General features: G+C 48.3%; 1 protein-coding gene across 6 annotated transcripts in view; it reads right to left on the bottom strand.

The window, feature by feature from the left end:
* adgrb3 (adhesion G protein-coupled receptor B3) overlaps positions 1-22,760 on the bottom strand; it is a 201,268-nt gene that overhangs the window by 84,128 nt on the left and 94,380 nt on the right. For 5 of the 6 annotated variants that reach the window (XM_035400743.1, XM_035400740.1, XM_035400738.1 and 2 more), the window contains 8 exons: positions 22,339-22,503; positions 20,715-20,879; positions 16,837-17,001; positions 15,578-15,679; positions 13,315-13,421; positions 10,977-11,180; positions 9,743-9,811; positions 3,511-3,619 (listed from right to left, as the gene is read on the bottom strand). In XM_035400743.1, the coding sequence (XP_035256634.1) occupies positions 3,511-3,619; positions 9,743-9,811; positions 10,977-11,180; positions 13,315-13,421; positions 15,578-15,679; positions 16,837-17,001; positions 20,715-20,879; positions 22,339-22,503 (1,086 nt within the window). The remainder of the gene's footprint in view (positions 1-3,510; positions 3,620-9,742; positions 9,812-10,976; positions 11,181-13,314; positions 13,422-15,577; positions 15,680-16,836; positions 17,002-20,714; positions 20,880-22,338; positions 22,504-22,760) is intronic. The other variant, XM_035400739.1, reaches the window with a different exon arrangement.

The following is a 22,760-nucleotide window of genomic DNA, read 5'->3' as shown; positions in this document are numbered from 1 at the left end:
TGCATCATTTCTGACTAATAAGTGATGATGTCTGTAAAGCGTATTGTGTCAACTGCTGTAAAATACGCTATACAAATAAAATTTGATTGATTGATTGATGTCATTCGTATTTCCTTTCTGGGAAACAGTTATGTTTTAGCATAGGTTATGTCAGAGTAATGTTTACTGATTGAACTGGACTTAATGTGTTCATGGCTATACAAAATGAGTATTGTACCTTATCAAACCTTTTGTAGTTGCCCCAATGACCTTCGGTATGCGCTAATTGTACGTTGCTTTGGATAAAAGCGTCTGCCAAATAAATGTAATGTAACGTTTTAAATGTTATTATTTTTCATGTACAAAGCCAAACATATTTTCTGATGTGGACAGCGTTTATCTCTGAACCTGGGTGCCTTTAATAGGGGCCTGTGACACTGCCCAGGCTGTCCCTGGGGTCTTCGCTTGTCAAGCTAAAGCAGACGATGTAAAGGGTTAGTCCCCCCAGTTCTTCATAGTGTCTCTTCTGCAGAAAAAGAAACTGCTTGGAGCATAACCAGCAAAGTGTCTGAATCAATCTGTGGTGGATAGAGTCTGAATCAATGTGCTGTGGAAAGTGTCTGAATCAGTCTGCTGTGGATAGAGTCTGAATCAGTCTGCTGTGGAATGAGTCGGAATCAATGTTCTGTGGAAAGTGTCTGAATCAGTGTTCTGTGGAATGAGTCTGAATCAGTGTTCTGTGGATAGAGTCTGAATCAGTGTTCTGTGGATAGAGTCTGAATCAGTCTGCTGTGGATAGAGTCTGAATCAGTGTACTGTGGAAAGTGTCTGAATCAGTCTGCTGTGGATAGAGTCTGAATCAGTGTTCTGTGGAAAGTGTCTGAATCAGTGTTCTGTGGATAGAGTCTGAATCAGTATGCTGTGGATAGAGTCTGAATCAGTGTACTGTGGAAAGTGTCTGAATCAGTCTGCTGTGGCTAATGCTACATTTTCCCGTTTGTTTAAACAGGAGCATAAATAGCCTGCAACACCGCATTTTCAATTCGACATACCACACAACATAACCTTTATTGTAATTAAAGTACATAAATATTAGCCATAAACTGTTGTGAGTGTGCAGACCTGCGTTCAGCACCACGGACAGCACCATTCAGCAACCCTGCAGCACCAGCCTCCGCACTGTAGGGCCCACAGCACAGCGTGGAAATGGATGATCTTTCAACGAGGCAAAATGAACAAGTCAGGCTGGCCTATTTCAGTGCTCATCGGCACAGCGAGTCCTGCCGTCCTGAGTATCCACAGCCAGTCTTTATGTTCCACTCCGCTTCATATAAATTGCAATTCACTTCCACAGTGAACAGGTAGAAAGGTCAGACTGTGAGAATCTGGCAAGGGCTCACGCCTGTAACCACATTTCGTACATTTTTTATGGATAGGAATATCAATATGGATATGAATGTGTTGCAAAATTTCACTTTGTACGTATATTCAGTGCTTATGAATTTAGTGTATATTAATATATATATATATATATATATATATATATATATATATATATATATATAAGTGTATATGAATAAGAATATGTATAGTGATATGTTGGCGAGAAAGAATATTGTTAGTTATACTATTCAGATTTTTATTTCATGTGGTTGTTTTGTCTGCAAGTGTCTTATCTGCTGTAATGTTTTTGTGTTTTGTGTGGACCCCAGGAAGAGCAGCTGATGTTCTGCATCAGCCAATGGGGATCCTGATAAAAATCCTAATCCCAAGGGCGTCCGTCAGCAGGATGAGGAGGACCACGGGTCCCACACCTTCTCTGCGACTCGCCAATTCGCCGTAGGAGCACGTGGCTTTCCTGACTTAAACAGCCACCTAAAGCAGCTCTCTCCAAAAGAACGAATTAACAGTCAAACTACAGCATTACTTACAGTTTCACCAGACCGCGTCAACGTGAAGGTGGACGTCATAAGCGCGATGGAGAACGCTTAGAACAGCTAACGGGGATAAGAGGCCGCTCTCTCATCCCCGTCGTTTTACGACGCGCGCTGACGCTCCGCGGCGAGTGCAGGCGGTCCTAGCGAGAGAACATCTGGCGCGGTTTGTCAGCGGAGCATTCCGAGCCGATGAGTATCTAAGGCGCACTCCCCCCCGGCGATAATGCCCTCTTAATTGTCGCTCTGCAGCGGGAACAAACGGCCCATCCCTCCTCTTTAAGAGCGGGGGGGGGGGGGGGGGGGAACGGCGGCGCGGCGCCGAGCCTGGGAGACGGCCGGTCGCCGGGCGACAGAACAAAACAAACACGGGCGATAGGGCCGGAAGGTTCCCGCGGCGACACAACACGACAGGATCCGCTGAATTAGCAAATTTAAAAAAAGGGGGGGGGGGGGAAGAACAACTTTCTAACTGTCGAAGCTTATCTGCTCCTTTGATTTGATCTGATTAAATCTTGTATTTATGTATGTTATGTTTCAGGCTCTGGTAAATCAGGCTGACTAAACATGTAACACTCACTGCCTGGCTTACAACGGCTCTCTGTCTTATTTAGTATTTTATACATTATGACACGAGGACCCTATTATTGAGGAGAATCTACCCTAGTGCTGGTATATTACATTTTATGTTTTTTGTTTTGTTTGTGTGAGAAAAAAGAAATCATTGATGTGTTTATTTGTGTGTGTAAGAGTCGGCAAAAATGCAGCACTCCAAACCAGGCTACGTAAAGAGGACCCATATCTCCAGCTTCATTTGATATGTGTTGATGCCTCTAACTATACAACAGAGACAAAAAGCAACAGTGAGAAAAAAACTAAAAGAAAAAAGGCACTAAGCATTCAAACAAGACCAAGTCCGCCCTTTTCTCTGCTCTTTTTGAAGTTGCTACGTGTGTCCTGAGGTAGATCTCTCTTTTGAACATCAAGCACAAAAGGTGACTGTTTTGAAAAGAAGGAAAAAAAAAAAAAGTAACCTTGACTGCAAAGAACCATGGTTTTCATATCAGTCCATTAAAAGATAATTTCTTTATGAAGGGTCTATTACAATTCTTCTCAAAATTCACATGATCAATTCATTCAAGTTCTAGTAACCTAACCCCCCCAAAAAAATTAAAATAAATAAATACAGATTATTCTACCAAGCATCTTTTTAAGTCAAGGGCAATTTTCCAAATAAGAGCCCATATTGGTTATTGGAATAATCAGACAGCCATGCATTGTTATCTTGAGATGAGGGTTTCCACAGCACATTAAGATAAAGGCCCTGATTTAATTAATGTTATTGATTCACTGCCATTTAGCCATCCCCCCAACCCCACACCGCACTCATTTACCCCCAATTAGTGATGACAGGGATGCTGACGTGAGGTGTGGGGATTATGTGTCTGCACGGGTGATTTACAGTGGACCAGAATAAACAGAGAGAGAGAGAGAGAGGGAGAGAGGGAGACATAGTGAGAGGGAGGGAGAGAGAGGGATAGAGAGAGAGAGAGAGAGAGAGTCTGGAGGGGGCTGTGCAGAGACATGGTTTCCGTACCCAAGTTCCCCGTCATCAGATAGGAGTTGTGGAAGTCCTTCATCCCCAGGCCAACGATGTGGATGAAGTCTTCAATGACCTGCATCAGCTCCACAGAGCCCGGGTAGATCTGGAAAGAATATGAGAACAGAGCGGAGGTCACACAATGTGGCTTATCACTGGGCGATTGCCAGTTCAAATCTGGAAAAATTAAAAAATGACACCACTCAAGACTTCATCTTTACTTAAATATTAACTGTCTATTGTGAAACAATAAGCAGTTTGTTGTCTGCCTGTGTGTGTGTGTGTGTGTGTATGTGAGAGAGGGCCCATATTATACAACAATGTGTGTGTGTTTGTATGTGTGTGTGAAGATAAGACAAGGTTCAAAAACTACAGTAAGGAATGGTTGAACTCAAGCCCTCTAAACTTGAATCTGGAGGCCTCAACTTTAACACAGGCCCTGGTCACTAGGGCAGCTAACACAGGCCCTGGTCACTACGGCAGCTAACACAGGCCCTGGTCACTAGGGCAGCTAACACAGGCCCTGGTCACTAGGGCAGCTTACACAGGCCCTGGTCACTAGGGCAGCTAACACAGGCCCTGATCACTAGGGCAGCTAACACAGGCCCTGGTCACTAGGGCCGCTAACACAGGCCCTGGTCACTAGGGCAGCTAACACAGGCCCTGGTCACTAGGGCAGATAACACAGGCCCTGGTCACTAGGGCAGCTAAGACAGGCCCTGGTCACTAGGGCAGCTAATACAGGCCCTGGTCACTAGGGCAGCTAACACAGGCCCTGGTCACTAGGGCAGCTAACACAGGCCCTGGTCACTAGGGCAGCTAACACAGGCCCTGGTCACTAGGGCAGCTAACACAAACCCTGGTCACTAGGGCAGCTAACACAGGCCCTGGTCACTAGGGCAGCTAACACAGGCCCTGGTCACTAAGGCAGCTAACACAGGCCCTGGTCACTAGGGCAGCTAACACAGGCCCTGGTCACTAGGGCAGCTAAAACAGGCCCTGGTCACTAGGGCAGCTAACACAGGCCCTGGTCACTAGGGCAGCTAAAACAGGCCCTGGTCACTAGGGCAGCTAAAACAGGCCCTGGTCACTAGGGCAGCTAACAGGCCCTAGTCACTAGGGCAGCTAAGACAGGCCCTGGTCACTAGGGCAGCTATGACAGGCCCTGGTCACTACGGCAGGCCGTATCACAGCAATATCAAGTGGCATCAGTGACACCAGCGCTGACCCTTCGCCCCTCACCCCCAACTCCCCTTCCGCCACGGAGCATCATCGTCCTCACTGATCTGCAATGGGCAGCTGAGAGAGAGTGCATGTGTGTATGCTTGGGATCAGGCACCATATACACTACAGAATTCCCATCTTTCAATGGCAAGCAGCAGCCAGTGATGTTGTCCGCTATCAGCACCATGGACAGCACCAAAGGCCGCACAGCCTCCCAGTTCACTCAAAATCCCTTCAGCATGTTTTCTGCTGCTGGATGGCCAATGTCATCACCCCCTCCTTGGCATTTAGAGGACCCCCCTTGCCTTTCGGCCCAGCTTTTCCCAGGCCTGTTCTGGTGTGATATTTACAGAGGTCGCAGACATTTCCACGGTGACAAAATCAATCAGGCAGTTATTTGCAGTCGTGTGTTCATTTACCCGTTCGAAGACAATGATCTGCAGCAAAGCAAATAGAAATCAGATCCCCCCTCAATGCGGGCCCCTCCCTGCCTGGAGGATGTCAGGCATCAGTGTTTTGTTGTTTTTGTTCAGGTTTGGGCGGGGGTTAGTGGTCTGACAGAATGCAATGGGCCCCTGATTCTCTGACAGAAAGCAATGGGCCCCTGATTCTCTGACAGAAAGCAATGGGCCCCTGATTCTCTGACAGAAAGCAATGGGTCCCTGATTCTCTGCTTCAGAAATGACCTGCTACTGTTCCAATCATACATGCAACAGCAAAAACTGACAGAGAGGAGAAAGGTTTGTGTTTGTATTTTGGATAAAGACACACATACAGGGGCAACAAGACTAACCCCAGTTTACAAACAGTTGACTTGCAAAGAGAGAAGCAAAAAAACGTATTTAGCCTCAGCAAAACCAATGCTCAGCAAAGAATTGACTGAAATTTTTAATCTTCTAAAAAACAATTAGTAAGGCATGCTATTGGAACTTTACAAAATAAGTTCTGTCAACAAAACCAGAGGGTTCCAACGGAAGCTGGAAAAAACCTAATTTCAATCCGACATTAGAAATTGCATCTTTATTATTTATGCATTGAACAGTTTGTCATGAAGAACTGCAGAGACGGTGCAATCATTCGAGACAAACCTGACGGACTGATGGTTACACAACATTCATTGTGGCTGTATTTTTCCAAATGATTTTTCTTCTCGTCTTTATTGAACCGTTTCTTCTCTTGCTACATTTAGTTGTTATTGTTTAAAATGTTACCCCCATCCATCCATCCATCCATGGATGGATGGATGTTTAAAATGTTACCAACTCATTCATTTGTCTTTTCTTTTTAAAAAAATCAAATGCTATATTAGAATATATTTGTTCTTGTATATGAATGAATTAACGGTCCGTTCTTGTTTATAATTACTGTAATCCAGGTCAGACAGATGTACCCAATCTAAAAAGCTTGTCCTTGGAGAGTAACGCATTTGCCAGTCACGGTCAAGCAAGCCAGCCAATATACCTGTGCAGTAAAGAAAAAAAAAGGCATCTCCTATTCAGGAACCTCACTGCTTAACTACAACTGCTGGTCGCAGCGACCGGATGACACAATTCCTTTGTGAGAGACTTCTCAATTATTTATTCTTCAAGATTCATATTTGGGGAGGAGTCACTTATTCATATTTTATGATCCCTTCTGCTAGACTATCTGAATGCTGACTGTTCCAGGCTTTCACTCGGAATACTGACTGACAGAGAAAACAGCCAGAGAGCAGACACACAGCAGAGAGCTCAGATAAACAGGCACACAGCAGAGAGCACAGATAAACAGACAGACAGCACAGAGCACATATAAACAGCCAGACAACACAGAGCATGGATAAACAGTCAGACAGCAGAAACACAGCACAGAGCACATATAAACAGCCAGACAGCAGACACACAGCACAGAGCACATATAAACAGCCAGACAGCACAGAGCACAGATAAACAGTCAGACAGCGTACAGACAGCACAGCTAAACAGTCAGACAGTGCAGAACACAAGTAAACAGTGAGACAGCACACACAACACAGAGCACAGATAAACAGCCAGACAGCACAGAGCACAGATAAACAGCCAGATAGCACAGAGCTCAGATAAACAGTCAGACAGCGGACAGACAGCATATATAAACAGACAGACAGCGAACATGCACACACATTTGACACACAAAGCAGTACAACACAAAAGACAGAGCAGACACAGGGACAGAGACCTAACAGCAGAAAGCGGAAAGCCACTAGCAGAAAAAGCACTTCGGGAGACAGACAGAGAATTGCTTGCCATGGTAACAAGGTTTGCCCTGCATTGTATGTAGTCAGCACCAGGAAATGGCAACCCTGTCGATGAGAACATCTCATTGGCTACCGTCTTCCAGTCCGTCTCCAGGGAAAGGAAGATCCATCTGCAGCATTTCACTACTGAAATACTGTACCTAACGCAAAACTAAAGCAATTACACTGTACCACAAGTGTCCACTGGCGTTTACTTTGACTTATGATATATACTGATATACAGTATCTATTCACATTATTTTTGGTTTGCATGAACCCGTCACTGATGCATGAACAATCACATGAACTTTCATTCATTTAAACAGCTATGTTGTAGCTGAGGGCATTCAATTTGAGCTCATTAAAGGCTGTTAAATCAAATTAGGGATTACTATTACAATTTTCTGTTTCCCTATGAGACAAATGATTTCTGTTTGTGCCGTGAATTGTATTTGTGTAATAATAATAATAATAATAATAATAATAATAATCCAGATCAAAATCAATTGACCTATTAAATGGAATGTAAGAGATGCACAGACCCACCCCTCCCCCCATATCCCCCCACCATAAACTCCCCCCTGCCCCCCCCCCCCTTACCCCTCAGTAACCCCAGAAGGGGACACAGGGCCTGTGCCATGAAGCACGATTACTGAGTAAAACCCGGAACCCTCCCAAATCTGGAACATGAACTGGAGTAAGAGGAGCTGTACCGGGTTTTACTCTCCGGAGTTACTCAGCTACAGTAACTCAGTAATCCTGCTCTGTGAACCAGGCCCCAGGGCCCAGGGCCCAGGTTTTAACTGAGGGCCACCTGGATAGGGAACCAGTCAGGGTGGAGGAACCCAGCAAAGGCTATTCATTTGAGAAGGGTTTGTCTCTGTGTGCCTGAGCTAATGGCTTTCTGAAATGCGGTTAATGCAAAATTTTGTCCTGATATTTTTCTGCTGAATTTATTCATGTACATTTTTTTAATACACTGGTATTAATGGACAGAACATCTTACAAGTAGACGACCGGAGAGGACTGTGGTCACTCAGCCAGTTAGGCGCGGAAAGGAAAATGACCAATGACAGGTGCGCGGGCTGGCAGCCGTGGGGATAGGAGGGAAATCAGAGCGGACGTGGACAGACACGCCCACCGTGGAAATTCTTTCGCTTCCTTCAAACTGCAGCTGACACAGTTCGTCACGCTAATTAACAGAAGCCCAATTAAAAGTCAAAGAGATTATCGGATTGGGGACCGTAGAAATGGCTGTCCTGCTTCTATCTATAAACCGTGTAACATTAAGAGCTCAATTGCTGTTGCAATAACAACCTATATATACTGTGGAGCTGGTGGAGTTGTACTGCAGGCTATCTCTCCTAAGATTTTCAACCTGTTCACAGCTGAGAAAGAACAAAGGAAAAATTTGCAGGACTGCAAATGTAAACACCTTCAATCTTTCCACAAGCACTGCAGGGATATCCTACTAGATTATGTACACTTTATAAAACAGTGAGGTGCACAGAACCAGTCGGGTGTTTAGGCTCTGAATACCATGATTTGTGTCTGACGCGAACAGTCGGCAGACCTCAAGTCCAGCTTCGGTTGCACTGCTGCCACCCGGTGGAACTGGAGAGTATTACACCCTGCGTGTTCTGTTTTTCAGTTCCCAATGCAAAGATTTTTGAGAGCACAGAGAACACTTCCACACGGTGCCAGGGGAGGCAGCAGCCTCTTTCAGAGGGTAACTACCCAGGCCACACATCTGTCTCTCTGATAAAGTGCTGTCAATGCATATATAACAGCACAGAGGTAGGCACGTAGGCAGTAGAAATAAATCTTTAGGCCATTAGACGACTGCCTGCAAATACTAACGATAAAATGACTCTTCACGTGAATATATAGGTAAAGTATGCTGTGTATAATAGCATGTGTGTGGATGTCTAGATACAGAGAGAGAAAGATAAATATAAGAAAAATGCAGCTACATAAATATAAAATGCATGGTAAATATTCACAATTATATGTGATGCAATGCATGTATATACTGTACACTGGATAGGCAGCTAAATGTAAAAAAACATATTTTCTGCAATGGTGCAAATTAGCATAAACAGAAATAAATTCATTGTTTATTTTAAATTCATTGTGTTGGGAGTACAGAGCCAGGTTTTTTGTGATTTCTGAGCTCGCCAGTGCTCTCTTTCTTCTTAAAGATGTTCCAAACAGTTGATTTGGGTAAGCCTAAGGTTTGGGCTATGTCTCTGGCTTCCTTGACTGTCATTGGCACAACTGTGGTCCTCATGTTTGCAAATGCCAATAACACTCCAAAGGCAACCAAAAGGCTAGAATCAACACTGGCTACTGAAAGCTTTCTTGTACTTGCACTAAAGAGGCACTTGAACACATCTGACTAATCAGAAACACCTGTGATGCCATTTGTCCCAAACATTATAGTGCCCTGAAATGGGGGGACTAGTAATAAAAAAGTGCAGTAACTTCTACACGGTGAAACGAAAAAGAATAAAAATACACTTTAAATGCATTTTAACCACATGTGAGTAGTTTGATAACAAATCCAAAATTGTGGAGTGCAGAGCCAAATTCATAACAAAATCAAATGGTACTTTTTTGTATTACTGTGTTTTATACAGGCATATAGGCATTCCTTAATATTTATTTCCCTCTCTCAAGCTCTACGCACACATTAGTACATGAATGTGTGTGTGTATGTGTGTGTGTGTCTGACATTTTTCTTTATTTTACCTTCTGTGCATCCTCCCACTTCTCTCTGTTCTCCTCTTCCAACAGGTTACTGATGGTCTGGAAAAAGTTCTGCAGGAAAAAACGAAACAAAAAAAAAAAAAAAAAAAGTTAAACACGTAAAAGCTATTGGGCGATGGGGAGGGTTTGGCAGTGACTCAGCGATTGGGTGAAAGACGTCAGCGACCGCGCACGGTGCACTAAGCCTCGCTCTCTCCTGAAGAGTCACCACACAAACGGGGCCTAATGCAGACATAATGGACTGTCCTGAAGGCAAGGACTCATGGGAATTTTCAATCAAACCGTCTGCCAGTCTCTGCCTGATAAAAAGGAGAGGACGCCTGCAATCATATAACGTTCCCAGCCCATCTAAATTTATCTAATACCGGTGGCAAAAAAAAAAAAAACTAAACGTGAATGATTTTGCCTGTGTGACACTACGCCCATCCATCCGTGCACAGGACGCCAGCTTGTTGAACAGCATTATTGACACGGTAAAATACAATCGGCACTCCCTCCCCCTCCCCCACCACCACACGGGTCATCACATTTCTTCTTGAGCACTTCTGCTCCCTCTGGTGGTAATTCCTCAATTTAAAGGCTGTATTAACACCAGTGCGGCTCTCTGTAAAGGCTGCATTAACACCAGTTCAGCTCTTTGTAAAGGCTGCATTAACACCAGGCTGCATTAACACCAGTGCAGCTCTCTGTAAAGCCTGCATTAACACCAGTGCAGCTCTTTGTAAAGGCTGCATTAACACCAGTGCAGCTCTCTGTAAAGGCTGCAATAACACCAGTGCAGCTCTTTGTAAAGCCTGCATTAACACCAGTGCAGCTCTCTGTAAAGGCTGCATTAACACCAGTGCAGCTCTCTGTAAAGGCTGCATTAACACCAGTGCAGCTCTCTGTAAAGGCTGCATTAACTCCAGTGCAACACCGTTTAAAAGTTGAATTAACATCCCTGCAAGTCTGCCTAAATGGTGCATTTTCACCAGCACAGTCCTCAGTTTTAGGAGTGCATTAACATTAGTGCAACTCCGATTAAAAGCTGCATTAACACTAGTGCAGTCTTCAGTATGAGTGCTGAATTGGTACCAGTGCAGACTTCATTTCAATTCCTGATTCGCTTTACTAAACACGCCACTACACATAGGTTTGAACATAGAAGGTGAACAAATGAGGTCATAAATCCCCTCCCCTAAAATACCCCCCCCCCCCCTCCCCGCACAACGCCCACCTGCACGTCGTCCGACGACGGCACGTAGCTGGCCCTCCGGAAGGTGTCCGTCACGTTGCGCAGGATCTCCACGGAGGTCAGCAGGTCGCCGGCGTAGAAGCTGCGCCGCTGCGTGAGGTCCAGGAGCGTCTTGGTCACCTGGGACATCCCGTCTCCCGCCGTGGCCCTCTGCCCTTTGGCCAAATTCTCTTTCACCTGCCACATCGGGAGGGACAGAGAGGGGGAGACACTGTCACAGTCAGCCCTGCGATGGACCTACGGGCTGTCTTTCATAGAGCCCCCATAACACTCATTTGCCATATATGTGTCATACAGCAACACTCATATATTCTCCATATGTGTGTCATACAGCAAAACCTACACAGTCTCCATATATCTCATTTAGCAACACCCATACATTCTCTATACAGTATATCTGTCATACAGCAACAGCCATACATTCTCCATATAACTGTCATTTAGCAACACCCATACATTCTCCATACAGTACATCTGTCATACAGCAACACCCATACATTCTACATATAACTGTAATTGAGCAACACCCATACATTCTCCATATAACTGTCATTTAGCAACACCCATACATTCTCCATATAACTGTCATTTAGCAACACCCATACATTCTCCATACAGTACATCTGTCATACAGCAACACCCATACATTCTCTATATATCTGTCCTATAGCAACACCCATACATTCTCCATATATCTGTCATACAACAACACTCATCCATTCTCCATACAGACGGGTGACCAATTAAAGAAAATACCAACATAAAGTGTCTTAGTAAGGGGTGGGGCCACCACAAGCTGCTAGAACAGCTTCAATCACCTTGGCATAGTTTCTATAAGTCTCTAGAACTTTACTGCAGGGATGAAACATCATACTTTCAAAAGATATTCCCTCATTTGGTGTTTTGATGATGGTGGTGGAGAGCACTGTCTGACACGTTCAAAAAATCTCCCATATGTGTTCAATTGGGTTAAGATCTGGTGACTGCAAAGGCCATGGCATATGATTCACATTCTTTTCATACTTATCAAACCATTCTGTGACTTTTTGTGCCCTGTGCATGGGGGCATTGTCATTGTGGAAGAAACCACTCCCATCAGGATAAAAATATTTCATTATAGGATAAAGGTGATCACTCAGAATAACTTTGTATTGCTTTTCAGTGACCCTTCCTTCTAAAGGGACCGAAAACATGCCAGGAAAATTCCCTCCACAGCATAACACAGTCACCAGACCCCCTCACTGTAGGGGTCAAGCATTCAGGCCTGTACTGTTCTCTTGGTGTACACCACACACACACTCATCGATTTGTTGAGAAGATGGTGACAGATGACTCATCTGACCATATCACTTTTTTCACCATATCTGTAGACCAGTACCTATGGTTTTTGCACCACTGAACTCTAGACCCCAATGACTCTAACTACACCCAGTCACCAACCAACCCTAACTACACCCTGTCAACCAATGACCCCAACTACACCCTGTCACCCAACAACCATAACTACATCCTGTCACCAAATGACCGTAACTACACTGTTACCCAACAACCCTAACTACACCCTGTCAACCAATGACCCTAACTACAACCTGTCACCCAACAACCATAACTACACCCTGTCAACCAATGACCCTAACTACACCCTGTCACCCAACAACCATAACTACACCCTGTCACCCAACAACCATAACTACACCCTGTCAACCAATGACCCTAACTACACCCTGTCACCCAACAACCATAACTACACTGCTACCCAACAACAATAACTACACCCTGTCACCCCAATGACCCTAACTACACCCTGTCAACCAATGACCCTAACTACACCCTGTCACCCAACAACCACAACTACATCCTGTCACCAAATGACCATAACTACACTGTTACCCAACAACAATAACTACACCCTGTCACCCCAATGACCCTAACTACACCCTGTCAACCAATGACCCTAACTACACCCTGTCAACCCAAACAACCCTAACTATACCCAGTTACCCCAATGACCCTTCACCCTAGCTCAGCAGAAGGGCCTCGCTCTGACCACGGTCTGCCCGTGTATTGAAACTGCTCCTGGAATACCTAAAGTTTAGAGAAGGAGAAGATGATAACGGGGAAGAGAGCACTCGGAGTGATTTCCCCACATTAAGGGCCCTGGCTCCTTCTGAGGGAGGTCAGCTCCTGTTCAATAACAGATGGAAAACGGGCGTGGCCGAGAGCGGTTAATCTCCGGCGCGGCGCGGGGGGAGAGTCGCGCGGGGGGAGAGCCGCGCGGGGGGTAATTTATGGTGTGCGGCGAACGCGGGCGGAAACCTACTGATTGCTGCAAGTATCTGAAGTCGTTTGTTATGCATCGGGCGTAGCTGGGCTGCTCCCACACGGCCACGCCCCGGTAATCCAGCGAGCAGCGTCGACTAGTGGTGCCTGCGGGGAGAGAGAGGGAGGGAGGGAGAGAAGGAGGGAGGGAGAAAGAAGAAGGGAGGGAGAGAGAGGGAGGAAGAGAGAGCGAGCAGGGGAGAGAGGGAGAGAGGGAGATAGAGAGCAGGAGAGAGAAAGGCAGGGAGGGAGGGAGAGGGAAGGAGAGAAAGGGAGAGAGAGAGGAGGAGGAGGAGAGAGAGGGAGGGAGAGAGAGGAGGAGGAGGGAGGGAGGGAGAGAGAGAATTAATTTCAGGTTGTTTCAGGATTATACCTATATGTACAAACACACACATACATATGCATATACACATGCACACAAACACACACACTCACACACACAGAGTCACTCCACTGATATCACACATTCACCCAACAGTGACATCCTCACCACACACATTATGACTATAATACTACAATAACCATATAGAGGTACTGAACAAGGATCTGAAGCCGTCGAATAGGCTGGTCTGTGGTAGCTTGCCTTACTTGCCTTGCCGACTGAATGAATGCAGAGGCACAGCAGACCTCGGGCAGGTGCCACTGCCCTTCCCTAATGATGTCATTTCCTGTGAGCTCCATGTCGACGACATCTTTGACTCTGCTGCCCATGAAGCATTAGCAAGTTCAGCGTTCTTGGTCTCTGACCTCCCACTAAATGTACCCTGCAATCACCCCTTTTACAAAGTCACCTACGCCACCTCTTAAATCCGTGCTAGCCATAACCACAGGCCTGTCATGCATTTTATTCTTAACCGTATTAATTTGGGTTGGGAAGATATTCAAATTAATGGATGACCCACACTTACGTGCTAGCTCCTGATTTGGAAATACTTGTTACTTATCTCCTGAAAAGTCGGTTTCCATTTTTGTTATATAATTTAAATATTCGGCATATTGTAGTCATGCAGTCTGACGACAGTATTTTGTAGTCAAAATAGTATTTGTATATTCTGTGAGACATTTTTGTGAGGAGAATGTAGCCTACTAACAATTTTTGTTGCCTATTTTGCATTTGTATTTCATAGTCTCCATACAGCGAATCTTCATAGATCACATGGAGCACAATGAAAAGGTCATCGGTGCAGAAGGAGGTTCCCACGTCATCAGACCCGCGGGCTGACCAATTAGAGGGGACCCGGTGGAATGGCAGCAAGTCTCTAACCGGGGGGCGGAGCCAACTGCAGCCCGGGCGGAGCGCCGTCACGGAAACGCCGCTCTCTATCCCAGAAACACCCCCCCCCCCCCCCCCCCCCCCCGCTCGCCCCCTGCTCACAATGAGTGACGGACGGAGGCATGGCCCTCCTTAACTCCTTAAATCAACAGAGGGGGTGTCGGAAGGCAAACGGACCGGAAAGAGGTGCCAGAGGTGTTTTTCGGAGATACGGTTCCGCGGGTCGGGGGGGGCGGGGGGGCGGGGGGGAGGGTGGTTAAAACTCGCCGGAGTGTGGTGCTAGGCCGCTGAAAGCCGAGCGAGGGAACAATGATTCCCTTCTTCCCCCTCCTCAGCACTCCTCCAAAAGCGCTCTGAAAGGGGCCGGGGCCGGGGGGGGGGGGGGATCCGAGCGGGTCAATGTTATGCAAATAGAGAATTCGGTTGATGCGCGGGGCATAAACCACTTAGAATCAGGCACAGCGTGAATGCGGGTTTTAGTCAGATATGACAGGTACATATTCATCATTGTTACCGCAGACAAACATGAATAATTTCACCGGCGAAGGGCTGAGAACGCACCACAGAGAGAGAGAGAGAGAGAGAGAGTGAGGGAGAAAGAGAGAGAGAGCGAGGGAGGGAGAGAGAGAGAGAGAGAAAGGTCGAGGGAGAGAGAGAGAGCATGAGCAGGAGTGAGAGCGAGAGAGAGAGAGAGAGAAAGAGAGCGAGAGTGAGGGAGAGGGAGAGAGAGAGAGAAAGAGAGAGAGAGTGAGCGAGAGAGAGAGAGAGAGAGGGAGAGAGAGAGAGAGCGCAACAGATAGGGAGACCCAAAGTGGAGGATGCTTCGTTTTCATTAGCGGTTGAGAGTTTTTGTTTTGTGTGCGTTTGGCGTGGCGAGGGAGTGGCCACGCCCGTCCGTTAGCGTGCGGCTGATACTGGGGCGTAAACGGCGCCCGTGTGACGCCCCGGCGCTGAGCGCGGCGTTCAGGGCGGGGGGCTCGGCGAGGCTCACCTGTCGCGTTGGGGGGACACCTGTTGAAGGCCAGGTCGCCGGAAGGAGTCCTCCTCCACACCATGGACACGGCGTAGTCCTCCGGGCAGATCTCGTACGGGGCTGCAGGCAGGGAGGACGGGGTCACCTTACCCAGAATTCAAATGGGCCGGGCGTAGCTGTGAGGTGCCATGACGGCAGCTAACTGAAGGCAGACATGGCTCTCTCTCTCTCTCTGTCTGTCACTCACTGGCTCTCTCTCTCTCTCTCTCTATCCCTCTCTCACTCGCTCTTGCTCTCTCTCACTCAAATTTGAATTCAAAATGCTTTCTCGCTCTCTCTCTCTCCCCCCCTCTCTCTCTCCGTCGCTCTAACAGAACGCTCTCTCTCTCCCCCTCTCTCTCTCTCTCACTCTCTCTCCGTCGCTCTAACAGAACGCTCTCTCTCTCCCCGCACGGCTTGTCTGTGCGCTGGCTGTAAGGCTTAAATCTCCCCGTGTCACACTGTTGGAGACTGCAGTCCAAATGTGTCTGAGGCAGATTTATTAGACTATCTGCTGCAGTAGATGGTACTTTTACAAACAGATTTATGAGTGAAGCCAGAATTTTGCCTGTGTGTGTGTGTGTGTGTGTGTGTGTGTCTATATTTATGCATGTGTATGAGTGTATTTGTATTGCATATGCATATGTGTAAGAGTACATGTGTAAATATTATTCGGTTGAGGGCGTGTGTGCTGTATATATACAGTATGTGTGTGCGCAAATGCCCAAGCAGCATTTGATCATTTGCCTGTGACATATCCTTCCCTCAGACACCCTCTCCGCAGACAGACGAATCCAGCAATCAGACCCAGTGCAGTACTGCGGCAACACCCTCCGACTGAAATTCACCACGGTAACAGCGATCATCTCCATGGAGACAATAACAAAGTACAGGTAATCAATGCCATCGCTTACTTACGGAAATTAATCATCCCTCAGAGCCGAGAGAGAACTTCACTGACAGCCAGCCAGCACTCTAATAAGTGAGCCCGCCCTGCCACTGACTGCCCTCCACAGATCCACTGCCATTTTAAAACAACCCTCCCTGCGCTACAAATGCACCTGAGTTAAGAGAAAGGGGGGGAGGCGGGGGTGGGCGGTGGGTAATTATTAGCAGAACCTGTTTTGTTCTGCCTTTCTTAGCCAGTTCTGAGTTAACGGACTCCGTTGCTCGGTTACCGGGGCTGGGGGGGGGGGGGGGGGGGGGGGGCTTGGGGGGGCTTGGGGGGGGGGGGTTACCTGGGCAACGCTGGTCGCTGCACCTGCGGACCTCCTCGCCCGTGCCCTCGCACTGTTGCCCGGTGACGGCCGCGCCCTGGCAGACCCGCGATCTCTTCTGCCAGCCTCCGTCGCAGGACTTGGAGCAGCCGCTCCAGGGCCCCCAGGGGTTCCACTGTCCGTTGGCTGCGGGGGAACAGGGGAGAATCGGGGAGAATTGGGGAGAACAGGGGAGAATCGGGGAGAATTGGGGAGAACAGGGGAGAATCGGGGGAAAATCGTTTTTTTCTTTCCAGGTTTCCGTTTGTCGTAACAGAAAAAAAAAAAAAAAAACAAGGGCCCGAAATCACGCTATGATGAATTCGGAGGGCTCGGGGAAAGAGGCTGAATCGCGCGTGGGAAACGCAGTCAGACGTGGAACCTCCCTTCCTGTCTGGAGGAGGAAACGGGAGTTACGAAAGACTTCTTTTTTTTTGGACCCATTTGGAACTCGATACACAGCGGGGTCCGTTTTGTCCGTTTCAGCCCCTCTCTCCTTTCAGACCTGTAATTTCGATAATGCGGTCTGACCTCGGTGAGACCGCGTAACCTTGAGCGTTATTTGTGTCACCCTCAATAGATTGCGATTTGCAATTATGTAAAGTGCATCCAGCGACTGTGAATTAAGCTCATTTGCAACGGAAGGGGCTCATTATTAATTCCTGTAAAGAGTTGGCAAAGAATTTGTGGTTGGGCGTATTTCACCCAGAGCCGTGGTAAAAACAAGTTTTTTCTCTCTTTTTTTTTTTTTTCCACCCGACGCAATTAATACAATCAGGATCATAATCCTCGCCATAATCGGAAAAGTGTCACATTTTTATCGCCCGAGGGGCCTCTCTCGCCGACTGCAGCAGTAACTCGCCTCGCTTTGCCAATATTAAAAGGCATTTTACGAGAAAGCTCCGAAAAAGAGGCGGCGTGTTTTACGGCTTTTTAATGAACGCCGTAAAAAATTCCGCATCAGAAAAAAAAGCAGCTGCTCCCCTTCTGCCGGGCGGTAAATCGCACGCCCTCGCCGGAGACGCTCGGGCGGGACGGGCCCGGAGCGAGGGGGAGTCTGCCACCCGAAAACACACCGACAAGGACGCACCTTCACCCCGCTAACTTCGCGAAGGCGCCCCCAAAACAAAGCGCTTGTTTTGGGAGTCTGACAAATTTGCTCGCGCTCAAAAATAACTCCACCGACCTCTACTCCACACAGTGAAATGTCTAGGTGTTGTTTCAACCCAAACAGTGTTAATTCAACGATATTTGGGTCCCACTCTATTATCTGTTGAATTATGAGTTGAGTTAACACGGGGCATTTTACTGTGTACCTAGCGCCAAAGCAAAGAGAACATCGTGGATATTCGAGACAGGGCACTCGTACCGGGTGTGACGCTGGCAAATTGTGTCCTGATCAAATGATCAAATGCCAGTCACCAGTGTGACAATCCACATGGGACTGGAACTTTGGTTCGGGCCATGTACCAGTGGCCATGTTCTCTTTGATATTATGCAATAAGGGACAATGGCAAAAAAAAATCCACATATAGACCAACGCTGGGGTGGCTACAGTGCGCTATGGCTTTCCGTTACACCTTGAAGTCAGTGGCCAACAAGAAACCAGCGGAGCTGAATTAAATAGCTGTCAAAATCTATAAATTAAGAGCTGACTAGCAACAAAAACCCTTAAACTCTCCAGGAGCAGGGCTGGCCACCCATAGGCTGACAGCAAATAATGGAGGCTAACAATGTGAGCTGTAATAACTTGAGTAGAGGAAGAAGGCCCTCACCCCTGCCCCTCCCCATTTACACACACCGCTCGCCCGTAACAGAACATATGACCTCACGCGTAGCAGTACCCAAATCCCGCCTACTTCCTGTCTCCTCCTCTGGTGTGTACTCAAGTTCAACTACCGCTGTGGGGCATCAGCCCAAGGCTCGTCTTCAGATCTCCAACACTCATTCAGCTCTTCAGTGTCACGCTAAATGTTGCTAACAGGCTCTGGCTCATCGCAGTCATGTAGAAAATGGCCGCTTAGAAACGGGCGCGGTTTCGCGGGGCGAGACCTGGAACACGGGACAGGGCCCCTCTGGCGCTCTTTCAGGAGAGGGGGCCTCGAACGCCCTCCCAGTCCGATTCGGTTCTGCGGGGGGAGAGCGAGGGGAGAAGGCAGGACGCCGTCCGAACCGCCGCCGCCGTTCGTCTCCCTCAGCTCCGCGCCCGGCAACGGCCGTCGCCGCGCGTCTGTCTTCTTCGATTCGACGCCGCGGGAATAACAAAGCGCGCCTTGCCCGCACAAAGCTCCCGCAAGAGGACACACCGAAAAGCAAGGCCGGCGTTTTTATAGAAGGAGGGAAAACCGTGCAGCACCTTTGTTAATTCAACACCCGGTTTCGTGCGAAAAGAAACAATCGCATCTCAGTTCTTTTTTCTCTTTTTTTTCTCTCGTGCTTTTGAGGCGACGGTACTGGGAGAGATTTATCTGAAGCCAGCCATAGCAACAGGATGCAGAATTAGGCTATTTTGACAGAACAGCGAACGGACGGCTGTGAGGTTATATAGCTAAGCTGACATTTAAGGCCGGGTAATGTGACACCGACAGACGTGCCGGGACTGAAAAAGCCTTTTCGGGACAAATAGCATTACAATACGGAGAAATCCTGTTAGCCCAAATCCCGAAAACGGTTTTCATTCAAAGTGGCCTTGAGCGGCTAGCGGTGCTTTCTGTTTCCTCCAGCATGCAGGTGAGCAGGTGAACGTCCTTTGCGTTTATTTATTTTTTTAAGTAAATGCATTCGATGGCAGAAAGCCCAACTAATGATGTTTTTCTTTTCTCCTCCAGCCATATGCTTGCAAGCACAAGATGAAACCAAAGCAGAAATGAATGACCGGATAAAGCACCTGATGCTTATATTAGCTCCCACAAGCAATTCTCACTTTCTTACAAATTCTTACCAAGGCAACCTAACTCTAAAAAAAACTACTACTCAACATGCTACTGAACAGAGTAGGGTTGATGCCCCTCCCCCAGTCCACCTAGGAGGAAATGCTGGGGCTCTGCTTGGCCTGACTCCCAGTGAGTGTCAGCAGATGAACTAATAATAAAAAGACTGATAAAAACTGAATTGCTAACCAGCTATATTTAAACAGATGTCTGTGTTTGTGTGTGTGCGTTTGTAAGTGAGTGTGTGTGTGTGCTGAGTGTGTGTGTGGGTTTGCGTGTGTGTGTGTGTGTTTGTGTGTGCGCGCATGTGTGTAGTCTAGTGTACGTGTGTGTTTGTGTGCTGAGTGTGTGTTTGTGTTTGTGTTATTGTGTGTGATAATGTGCACACTATATGTCTTCTCAAACTGTGTGTATATCTTTGTGTATGGCCAACAACCAGGAGCATTGCACTGCTCCAGTAAATTTTAGCTTATAATTCAACACTGAGATATTGAGAGAACTTTCATTCAATGAGTCAGCGAACCCACTCAGAAAACCTAATTTCACCAGAATGTATAATAGGTTCTCCACTAACTCAGTAGCAAGGACTCACTACACTCTATTTATAGTCAACTCTCACAGACTGTGCCAGAAAATCCCAGCATTTGTCCTTAGCGTCAGTTTGTAGCATCCAAAATATGTATATTTTTTCCCGATTTGAAATGCTGTTTACTGATGAGTTGCCTGTGACATATCTTGACTTTGATCCTTTGTAAAAAGACAATTCTGATTTTGGGTATTGACTATTTGACGTGCAGCCAGGAGAGAGAACAAACAGATGGCCGTGCAACACATTTCGGATACCGCCGCCCATGACAATATTTCTCAGGACCTTTCGATGCCAAAAAGCTGGCTGATCCCATGACCCTGTGACCCCGTGACCCCCGCTACCTGTGCAGTCGGGGTTGTAGCACTCCCGGCTCTCGGCCCAGTGGCCCCGGCACTCCGAGCCGCCGTGCGCCGCCGCGGAGCAGTGCCTGGTCCGCTGCTGGGTGCCGTTGGCGCAGGTCACCGAGCAGTCGCTCCACGGGCTCCACTCCTGCCACTGCCCATCCACTGCGGGGCCCGCCCCAAACAGGCACCGCGCACAGGAACCGGCCACAGGAACCGGCCACAGGAACCAGCCACAGGAACCAGCCACAGGAACCGGGCACAGGAACCGACCACAGGAACAAGAACCAGCCACAGGAACCAGCCACAGGAACAGGAACCAGCCACAGGAACCGGCCACAGGAACCGGCCACAGGAACAAGAACCAGCCACAGGAACCAGCCACAGGAACCGGCCACAGGAACAGGAACCGGCCACAGGAACAGGAACCAGCCACAGGAACCGGCCACAGGAACAGGAACCAGCCACAGGAACCGGAGGCAAGGGGGGGTCAGATGGGGACAGGTTTGGAGAAAGGGAGAGAGAAAGAACGCATTTAGATCCTTCACTGAACGTCCCCCCCGCTCCCCACACTATGCCGGATTCTTTTCTTTTTTTTTTTGCTGCAGTACCTCTGCCTAAAATAGCACAGACCGATCAGCCTGTTGGAACGTCTCAATATTTCAGCGTGCGCTCAAGCTCATCTGAGGGGAGGAGGAAAGAGGCTCAAAATGGCTGACAACGAGAAAGATGTAGGAGAGAAGTCGGCCGAGATCGTTCGCATTTCTGCAGGCAGTAAACAGCCATTCGCCCCACTTAGACAGCCCTACAACGTAATTCAGCATCTCACAATCATCGCAGAGCACAAACATTTTTCTGCGCTTATTTCTCAGGACATGAGAGAGAAGGAGACCGGCTATGCAAACCACACGAGAAACGCAATAGGCTGGAGCGAACTCTAATTTGGGGACACACTGTTAGGAGAGATGAGATTCGGCAAACCCTCGCCAAATTCTCAGCAGATGGCCCGGTGAGTAATGTGTGTCCTCCGAGGCTGATTATTGAACCCGATCAGGAAGCGCACTTCGTCTCCATTGTCAACGCGAGCCGTAAATACATCTTCCGACCGGTCCAAACGCCTACGTCTCGCAGGAAGTCTGACAAACGCCCTTGCTGTTTTGTTTTGGACGCGACGGAATCTGTCTGTTTCCGTGACGAACCGAAACGGCACGGCTAATTCCGCTAACGATTTCCGAACGAGAGGGAGAGTTCGCGCGCCGAAGCGGACTCGGTGCTGCGGTTTAATCGACGCGAGGCGCCCTTCGGACCCAGAACGCATCGCTTCGACCCGACTCAGACTCCTCGCCTCTCCGTTACAGAAATGCATTTGGCGACTCACCTTAGGAGGGAGAACATTACGCGGCTGTCAGTTCCCGCAAGGTTCTTTTTTTCCTAATGGAGGAAAAATTCACAGCCCTTTCCGAACTGACACAATTACACCCCCCCCCCCCCCACCCCCCCCCCCCATCTGGATGCCAGAGGGGAGCTGTGGCTAACAGTCCCTGTGGGCGAGAATCACCCTGGAGACCCGGAGGGGGGGAGGAGGGGAGGGGAGGAGGAGGAAGGGGCGAGAACAGGCACCCACCTGGGCAGACGGCGATGTTGCAGAGCTTGGTCTGGGTCTCGGGCCCGTCGCAGGCCCTCCCGCCGTGCTGGGGCGGGTAGCAGGTCCGGGTTCGGGTGCGCTGGCCTCGGCCGCAGGTGAAGGAGCACAGGCTCCAGGGGGACCACTCGTCCCAGACGCCGTGCACTGCGGACGACAAGAGAGCCGCCGTCAGCGCCGACCCGTTGCCCGGGGCGACCGCCACCTCGCGAATTCGCCCGCCGCCCGCCCGAGACGCCGGAGGACCCCGGACTCGGGACGGGCCCGGGGGGGGGGGGGATCGGTGAGGGTTGTGCGGGGGGGGGAGAGAGGAGCAAACGGCGCTTCTGATTGGACCGCTTTCTTGCTGGGGAGGGGGCGGGGCACTAGGTGGGTGGTGTGGGAGGAGGAGGAGGGGTGGAAGA

The sequence above is a fragment of the Anguilla anguilla genome, chromosome 18 (assembly GCF_013347855.1).
Source record: "Anguilla anguilla isolate fAngAng1 chromosome 18, fAngAng1.pri, whole genome shotgun sequence".
Taxonomy (NCBI): Eukaryota; Metazoa; Chordata; class Actinopteri; order Anguilliformes; family Anguillidae; genus Anguilla; species Anguilla anguilla.
The sequence above is the reverse complement of the archived record's forward strand: the minus strand, read 5'-3'. Positions and strand labels throughout refer to the sequence as shown.